At 38.3% G+C, this 9945-nt stretch overlaps 1 protein-coding gene across 1 annotated transcript; it reads right to left on the reverse strand.

Moving 5' to 3' along the window:
* Positions 1-3125: 3125 nt before the first annotated feature.
* Positions 3126-7653, reverse strand: LOC122088268 (putative disease resistance protein RGA3). The gene is made up of 2 exons (XM_042657467.1): positions 7514-7653; positions 3126-7436 (listed from the first exon to the last, which is right to left on the reverse strand). The coding sequence occupies exon 2, from the start codon at positions 7289-7291 to the stop codon at positions 3341-3343; it is 3951 nt and encodes a 1316-aa protein (XP_042513401.1). The 5' UTR covers positions 7292-7436; positions 7514-7653; the 3' UTR covers positions 3126-3340.
* Positions 7654-9945: the final 2292 nt, after the last annotated feature.

Consider the following 9945-nt stretch of genomic DNA (forward strand, 5'->3'; position numbering starts at 1 on the left):
ACTTGAAATTGCCGGCTTGGTAGTAGCCAATGATGGCAAGGGAAGGAAATGAAAATAAGGGGTAAAAATGTCAAAAAAATATATGTGGTGAGGGAGGGTACTCTTTTGGATAGTTTTGTAAACACAAACATAATTTTGTGTATTTTTGTCAACTGAAACATAAGTTGGATAATTTTGTAAAAACAAACCCAAAAGTGAGTAATCATATAGTTTTCCCAAAAAGAAATTGCTGGTTTCCCCCAAAAAAAAAAATAAAAAAAAAATCAAGGGAGATCGACAAAGGGAGAGACAGTGGAACCCTATTTTTTCTAATTTAACCCAAAGAAAGGGAGATACAGTGGAACCCTGTTTTTCTAGTTCAACCGAGAGAGAGAGAGAGAGAGAGAGAGAGAGAGAGAGAGAGAGAGAGAGAGAGAGAGAGAGAGAGAGAGAGAATTTTCTGATAAAATATAGAGAAATTAACTTCCCCCTGTTTTCCCAACTGAAACAAAATAGGCCATCTCTTGTTTTCAGAGAGATAAGTGAGTGTTTTTCCATCTCAAATCGGAATTCTTCTTCTGATTTCTTCTCGGGTTGCTTGAACCTAGTTTGTGCAGTCAATAGAGAGGTCATCTCCTCCATCGTGGAATGAAAAACCTTGATAGACGATGATGATATCTCAAAACGTTTCGAAGCTTTTGGGATCATGTAACTCAATAGTATAAAGGTTATTCCTCTCCCAGTGTAACGAGATTGCACCTTTCATTCTTCACAATCTCTGTGCTATTTGATTGCCGAAATTCTTGCCACAGTGGGGGAAGAGGATGTCATTACAGGCATAGAAGTCATAGACCTTGCGGTGGTTCACGATGCACCAATGGGCAGCACACTTGGAGACTGCATAGCAGAGACAACAGGGGTGGAAGGGTGAGGACTCGGACTTGGGCGCATGGGTGACGCCGAGTATCTTAAAGTTGCCGGCTTGGTAGTAGCCAATGATGGCAAGAGAAGGAAATGAAAGTAAGGGGTAAAAATGTCAAAAAAATATATGTGGTGAGGGAGGGTACTGTTTTGGGTAGTTTTGTAAACACAAACATAATTTTGTGTATTTTTGTCAACTGAAACATAAGTTGGATAATTTTGTAAAAACAAACCCAAAAGTGAGTAATCATATAGTTTTCCCAAAAAGAAATTGCTGGTTTGCACAGACCTGGAATCCTGGTGTTGAGTTGTCAAGCCTGCAAAAGAATATACCTGAAAAGGTAAGTTCTATACTTGTCAAAGTTTAAAACCGTGGTAGCAACTAGCAATTCAAATATTTAAGTCATTTCAGATACATCTGGATATTAAAGGGAAGAATTATCGTAGAATGATCAATGATTCGGACTCCGTGGCAAGTGATTAAATGAAAATGGTAGAACTCGGCCATTTATAGGACACCATCAATGAAAGAAGAGGTCTCTCTTAATCCAACAACTGCTTTGGCCAAGTACAAAAGAAAACCGAGAACAAGAAGCTCCAAAAGGAAGGATTTAGATCCTCCTGTTTTATTTTCTCTCCTATTTCGGGTCTGGTTGAGTTGTTGGTTCCTCTCCCCTCCACACACCACCCCCCCCCAAAAAAAAAAAAAAGGTTAGCATGACAAAAGAAAAGTAAACATCCACCTAACAAGAATTAATTGGTTTTCCTCTTTCCTCTTTCTTCTAGTTTTTGTGTGTTGAAAAGTATTACTTAAATTGTCGCCAAGACCCGGCGACCACAATGACTCCTTAAAAACCCAATTTGGACAAACAAATATAAGGTGGTCCTGTCCTCTTTTTTTTTTCCTTTTTAATCCCCGATATCTCGTAAATACATTTCTCCATCAAAGCATGATCCCTACTTTTTTTTTTTTCAGATGTATTGTAAATACATTTTTCAGCGGTCATGTTTTAAATTTTTCATGGGTACCACTACCACCACCATTTTTCAGATGCATCGTAAATGCACCTTTCCATTAAAAACTAAAGTGTCATACCGAAAAAGAAAAGAAAAAAAAAAAAAACTGAAGTGCTCCTCATATAACTGGGCTGTTGCACAAAAAATACTGGTGAGGTAGAATGTGGTACTTAACCTCCTATTTTGAACAATGTATTTTCTCTCATGTTCCTAGGGATTTGAATGCTGTCGCGATTCCTTAACCTAGAAGGTCCTATCATTTGCATATACAAAGGTTGGTCGCTTTCTTGGTGCGGGGGCCAACGAGGGGATGCACATAGATATCAACAGGGTAGGATTTTACAAAGGTGGGGGTATCATTTCACCACTGGGCACTGAAGCCACGTAAACCTAGGAATATTCATGTGTTCTCTGAAGTCTGAACATGGTGTATGTACCCTACCAAAAAAAAAACATGGGTGTAATAGAACCTCCATATGCCAACTCCACTGATTCTACATTTCTGGTATGCATACCTTTCCATCCAACTTGCGCAGCTCCCCTGTTGCGAAAATCTTATGCACAAGAGACTACCATTAGAAAATCTTAAAGAGTCAAATACTCAGGATTAGTGTACCCTACTGTTCCTGCCAACCCGGACATGTACTGGGATTCTGAGAGCTTCACTGATAAAATATGTATTCAGGTTTTACAGAGTTTCTCTTTCCATGAATTAGAAGAGATTGTTTACCCCAGGAGAAAGTTCAATTACACAACAAAAAAAAGTAGTAAAGAAGAATTGATTGGGTTTCTAAACAACAAACATTTTTGACTAATTTTGATAATAGGATCAAAAAAGCATATATTAGTATATTACCCACGTTGTAATGATACATTCTGGAGAAGAGATTATGTGCATTACCTGGTTCTGCTGCATTTTGTATGGAACAATTCCATGATAATAAACCTAAATAAGTCAATCCTTAAAGATACTTCTTTGAGCTTACCAACACGTAGATAGCAATTCCACTGCAATCATACAAACAAACATCCTAATAACATTTCATTCAAGAGGAAGGATAAAAAATGGAAAAAAGAATTATTATCAGGTGATATATAAGTCCACAAAGCAAGCCAAGAAAAGGAGCTTGGAAACCAGAGTCCTTAAAATGTAGATTGCAAGAACTAAAATGATATATATGAGTCAGAAAAGGAGGCAAAAGGGAGTGTTGATGGCTCAGAACACACTGTTGATACTTCTCTTTCATAATCCTTCTATTGAAAATAATAGGAGAATACCAAAAGTGCAGCCTCAGGGAATGAACAGAAACCCCCCACAACTACAAAAGAAAGGGGAACCGAGAAAATAAAAAATAAACTGTAAAAGAAGAGGTCTGAAGCCTTACAAAAAATTTCTTTCATTTTAATTCAGAAACATGCCAATTTATCTACCACTAAGGGAGGAAGAGATACTACCGTGGCTGCCATGGCTGACCTGTCTACCATGGCTGCCATGGCTGACTGCTCTGTCATGGGTGCCCTGTCTGCCATTGCAGAGAGCCAGAGCCTTCTCCAAATTGGCAAGGACACCCGTTATTGTGGGCCGCTCCTCCCCCTTTTTATTCACACACTGAACTGCCGTATCTGCCACCAGATCCAGTGCAACGGCCTCATTTGTTCCTGGTATCCGTACTCTTGCATCCAACACTGTGTCCAGCTCTCCTGCTAAAATCTTTTGCAAAGCTAACTCTATTGTTGGTTCTTGATCGTCAAAGAATTTATGTACGTTCCTGCCCGTCAAAAGTTCAAGCAACACTATTCCAAAACTATATACATCACTTTTCATTGTCAGAAAACCCTGAATTGCATACTCAGGATCAATGTACCCGAGTGTTCCTGCCACGGGAAAAACCTCGAGTTCTGAGTCTTCTTCTGACACATTCATTGCGAGATGAAAACCAGATAGTTTCGCTGTCCAATTTGCATCAAGCCAAATGTTGGAAGACCTGATGTCTCTATGAATCAAGGGTGGGTCAGCATACTTGTGAAGGAATTCAATCCCTCTTGCAGCATCTAATGAAATCTTGATCCTCATTGGCCAAGAATTAAAAGAACTGATACCCCTGTAGATGTTATTCTCAGCATGTAGGAGACCAAAGAGTGTGCCATTTTCCATGTAATTGAATACAAGAGAAATCCCACCATCGCTACAGAACCCTACCAGACTGATCAAATGCTTGTGGTGATGGCGTGACAAGAAATGGAGTTCTGAAAAATATTTTGTCAAGCCCGAATCATTAGTACATCTATTAATTGCCACCTCACGTCCATCAACAAGCTTGCCCCCGTACAGTGTTCCATAAGCATCATTCCAGATCTTATACTCTGATGAGAAGTTTTTCGTGGCCAGGGAAAGCTGTGATAGCATGAATTTCTCAACCACAATGACAGGTTCAGATGAAGTACTATAACGCTTTGCTGCTAGGGCCTTGCCCTTCTGCATTAAAGCATACAACGGAGCACCGATCTTGTTCCAGAAAGAAAATTTGGAGTTGGCAGTGGAAAGCTGCAATGACATTAATTCCTCAGGCTTGCTGGCATGCTTCAATGAAGTCTGACTCCTCTGGCTCTTCAATGATTCAGAATACTCCACTGATCCCTGTTGGTCATTGCAGTCATTAAAAATGACACAAGGAATATGAGCTATCATTTCTGAGTCTCCACCTCCCTCCTTTAATCTTCTCTCCAATTGTGGACATCCAGCAATGAACAGATATTCAAGTTGAGAGAGATTTTCAAATCCCATAGGCAAACATCCCAAATTGGGACACTTTCTAATTATCAAGTTTTGAAGCGAAGTAAGGTATTGAATATCACTTGGCAACGAAGCCAGCTTTGGGCAGGCATCAATAATTAATTCTTCAAGTCTCGGTAGCTCTTGCATAACCTCTGGAAGAAAAGCCAGCTCCTCACACTCCTTTAGGACTAATTTCTGAAGAGAAACGAGAAACCTCAACCCATTGGACAGAGAGTTCAGTTTATTACAGTATTGTATACTCAAATGTTTAACAGAGGTCAATGCTTGCAATCCCTCCTCTAACAAATATATGAGATTCTGACAGTTATAAATTGTCAGTTTCTCGATAGAACTCAACTCTCCTGACCCCTTTGGGAAAGAACTAATCTCTTCAAATTCATTAATCCCCAGGGAAGAAAGTGAGGTCTGCTTGGATACTGAACACAGTACCATCTCACTGCTATTCCACAGTGCCAGCTTTTTAAGAGCTGGAAGTAATGGTAAGCTGGTTAGTTTAGGACATCCTTGCACCACAAGTGTCTTGAGGCAAGGGAATGCTTTTGTTGCAGTTGAACTTGACCCTTCTTCTGTTTCAGTTAAACTCAACCATTCAACCAAATTAGGCATATCATAAAACTCAAGTTGTTCCAATGAAGGGAATCCTCTGATTACACCATTCCCATAAAAGTCATAGCCAATAGACTTTAGTGCAATCATCCCTTTTAAATAAAGCTCCTTAAGGAAGAGAAGCTTCCCAAGTTGTGGAAGAAGTTTGCAATTTCTGCAATTGATCAGGGAAATCTTTACAAGATTTAAGAGCAGAGTATCCTCCTTCCACAATGGAAACTCAATGTTGCCATATCCTTTTATAGACAACTCTTTAAGGTCCGAGGGAGGTTGAAGGCAATGTAACACAGCATAAGAGCTTTCCAAGCTGACATCAGAGTCATTGCCCCATGTCAGTCCCAAAGAGCGGAGTTTTTGCTTATCCTTCAGATTTGCTTCTCTAGCATCTGTCAAATTTCTCAAATACTGAAGATTCTTAATCTCTAATTTATCTCGAATGTTGAGGTTACCCAGCTCTGCTACGGTACACCGATTTTTCTGATCCAAAATAAATGTTGACAATGTCTGAAGGGAACTTAGTTGCCCAATTCCTGATGGCATTCGAGATAATATACTGCACAACCAAATATCAAGATGCCTGAGGTTGGTCATTTCTTTTATATCTTCCGGTAACTCCTTTAGACAACAACAACCTGCAAGTTTCAGTGTCTGCAAATACCTCAGAGAGACAACAGATTCTGGCAGAGTTTTAATATGGGTGTGAGAGAGGTCAAGGTACCTTAAATGTTCCAGGGTACCAATGGAAGTGGACAGCTTTCCAATGCCAGTTCGACTCAAGTCTAAAACCCGTAGCCATCTAAAGTTTAAGAACGCATTTGAAGGGATCCTACTTATGTCCTTAGCAGATAATAGAAGCAACGTCCGTAGATTTTTATCTTTGCCCAATGCTTCTGGAATAGTAGACAAACTGGAATCACAAATCAAGGAGGCATGACATACAGATTCAGATATCTTTCCTACAAATCCAGCCTCTACAATTGAGGATCCCATCCTTGAAACAGATTGTGCGAGCTCATGAATAAAAACATGCATCTTGAACTCAGTCATATTACCTAAATCGTCTTCTTTTACATCTATAAAGAATGACCGTTGCAGCAAATCCACGATATAATCATTCCCAACATCCTCCAAAGTTCTACTTCCTTGAGGTGATTGGATGAAACCTTCAGCCATCCATAACTGGATCAGCTTCTCTTTGTTGATGGCATAATCCTTCGGAAATATTGAACAGTACGCGAAGCATTGCTTCAGATGTGATGGCAAATGATAATAGCTCAATTTCAGAACTGGCAAAATACACTCATCAACTGTTTGTAATGTAAACATGTTGGTAGCTATGACAGACAACCACGTACCTGCTTCTCTTCTGGAGCTCACTAGAGTACCAAGAGATTTCACTGCTAAAGGCAAACCTTTACACTCTGAAACAGCTTTCTTGCCAATTTCAAAGAAACCCTCAACATCAGTGTCAATAAACGCCTGATGCCTAAACAAAGACCAACAATCATAATCTGATAAAAGCCCCAAACGCAGCAAAGCAGTAGTGCTCATCATTCCAGCAACCTTTTCGCTACGAGTAGTAACGAGGATTTTGCTTCCGTTAGCACATCGGCTTAACCAAGATTCCAATAGGTTCCACTTCTCAAGGTCTTCATTCCAAACATCATCAAACACAATCAAGAATCTTCTCCCAGCCAGTAAATTTAAAAGTGAAGATCCCACTGACTCCATACCCGAAAGATTAAATGCTCTCCCAGTTACAGATTCTATAATATCTTTCCCAATTTGTGCCACATCAAAAGCTTCACCCACTGATACCCAAACTCTAGACTCAAAGTGTTGACACACCCGATGATCATTGTAAACTATCTGAGCAAGGGTCGTCTTCCCAAGCCCCCCAATACCAACAATGGGCAATACAGAGATTTTCTCATACAAAACAGATAGTAACCAAGCCACTACCCTCTCCATTTCATCACCCCTTCCAAAAACTACAGTTCCAACGCAACAGGACCCCGTATTGCGTCCTATTGGATAACAGGGTAGTCCTTCCTCAACATCCTTTGTTGCAGAATGGAGCTTCACCCTCCTCTCAAGAATTTCATCCAATATCTTCCTGACATTCATGATCTTATCTTCAATTTTGGAACGAATTACAAGAGGGTTTTCTCTGAAGGAAAATAAATTGCTTACCTTATTCCTCAGAAACAACAATTCGAATTCGTCCACTAGATTTTCAGCTTCAAAAGCTGCCTCTTTGACCTCAATTAGCCAATACTTCATTGCTTCGTTCTCTACACGGCGACTCTCTGCGTCGATAACAAAGGGTTGTAGATCAATAAGCGCGCGTCGAAGCATCCTCAACTCTTTACTGGAAGAAAAACTACAGAGAGAAGAAAGTCTCTCGTACAGGGAAGAAATGAGAGGGGATGCAATTGTATCCGCCATGAAAGCCTGTGCTTAAGAAAAACAAGGAAAAAGAAGTCACAGTCAAGTCGCAGACTCGAGCTTCGGTAATGAATATCTATTTCTATGTAGTACGAGTCTTGATAAGTGTCACGAAAACCCGTGAAGTTGTGGGTCTATGTTGGGAAAAGCCTACAATCGAAGTCAAGAAATCTATTAATAAAAATGCGTTTAAAACGGAGTTTTAAAAATATTTTTATTTTCTACGGTTTAAAATTAGTTTTGTCATATACCTCTCGAAGCTAATGAAAAAAAGCAAACGACAAACTCTTGTTTCCATTGGATATGTATCTCTATCAAACCTGGTTTATTATTAATCCTATTATTTTTATTTATGCATGATATTTATTTATCAGACTTATAAATTGTTTTATTGGTTTTCATCTAAAATTATTTCGACTAGGGATAGGACTAGACATCCTATTCAAATAGTTGTTACATTATATATCACAAGAGATGTAAGAATACATACCGTGTGAGTATAGAAAATAATTTGATAAGAATCTCACAAGAATCTCGCACGTATTACTGCTAGTTGTATGAGAATGAGATTCGTATCCATCATTTGACCTTTGACCTGAGAGATCCTATTTGTTACAGTTTTGTATCACGTGTTTTTGGTAAACCAATGGTTGACGTCTAACGGACTATATATCGGTAAACTGGACACGCGGTCTTACATGGTTAATGGAAGAGATCGTCAACATGAGATCCACTACTTTAATTGGAAAATATCGAGAAGAGAAAATGTTTGTACTTGATTGGACAAAAATCTGATACCGATGTCATTTTTGTAAATGGTTTATGAAATTATTTTCTGATATGAAAATAATATTTTATTTATTAATTTTTATTTAAAATATTTTTCTGTGTCCATCGCGATCATAGAATTTCTGAAACAAATATATACAGTGAATTGGGGCTAGACAACATTAAATTACATGCCCTATAATTCATTATGTGATATTGAAAAAGTAGATGTTCTTATATGCAAATTAAAAAGTTTAATTATGCATGACAATATTTGGAAATATTAAATGGTAATTATCTTTTTTATGGAAGTGAATAAGATATGATTGGATTATATTGTCACTCATAATAGTAAAGATAGAATCCCTCTATGATTCTAATTTTTCACTATTAGTAACAAGCTTGGATATGGACCCTAGTACCACACACAAAAGAAAAATTGAATCCTAATCAAACAAGGCAACCAATCCCTCTCCGTACTTGTGTACTTAAAGAAAGGTTTTGTAAAACCTTAACCCCAAATAAAGAGAAAAAGTGTGTTAAAGTATTAGAAATTCCGATTCATTCAAAGAGTTGAAAGGATAGATTCCTCGCATTACTCGATTGTTGAAAAACTATTATCAAGAGGAAGAACTTGACTTGCAATTCTAAGATAAGCTGTTTTGTTCTCAATTAATTAATTTTTGTTTGTATAATAGTTTTGAATTCAAAAAATCTCAATCCGATGCCTTCCACTACGTGTTCGTCAACAATTTCATCATCGTTCGAGTTGACAAATTATGGATTCTAGCCGATATGCCCTATTATCGCTGTTTATTATGTAGTTATGACATTGCTTTGCCTGGGCCATGATCACGGGAAAATAACGTTACCCGATCCCGTAACTACTGCACCAACGCCTCGGCCAATAGTAACTTAGAAATCATTGTTATTTCGACAAAGGGCGCTCAAGTCACAGCAAACCCTTCTGAGCGGAAAAAACACAGTCACAGCAAACACTGACGGGCTACCGGCTATCACCCTAACGACAGAACCCAGCATTTCTTGGAGACGCTTCCTACGGCAGCATAGATTCCCGTATCTTTTTTTCCCTCCTTCCTTATCTGTCAAAGTGTTAATCTTTTTAATTTTTTTTATTCTTATTCCCCTTTTTAAAATTTTAATTTCTTCTTCTTATTTTTTATTCTTTTGTATTGGTGATCATCCGGCATCATTTGTTAGTTGTTACTCGTTAAGTTCATCAAAATTAATTTAATTTAGTACAGCACTACAACATTTCTTGCCTAATTCCAACTGCCAAAATTATTGATGTTTAATATTATATTTTTTCCTTTAATCATTGCAACATTTTCATTAACTTGGTCGAATCATTTAGGAGCGAGGTATCCATCCATGCTTTATTGCCCTTA

Source organism: Macadamia integrifolia, chromosome 9 (assembly GCF_013358625.1).
Source record: "Macadamia integrifolia cultivar HAES 741 chromosome 9, SCU_Mint_v3, whole genome shotgun sequence".
NCBI lineage: Eukaryota > Viridiplantae > Streptophyta > Magnoliopsida > Proteales > Proteaceae > Macadamia > Macadamia integrifolia.

Coding starts and splice junctions, on each gene's coding strand:
- LOC122088268 (XM_042657467.1), bottom strand. CDS start 7,291: ATGGAGAGGGTAGTGGCTTGGTTACTATCTGTTTTGTATGAGAAAATC.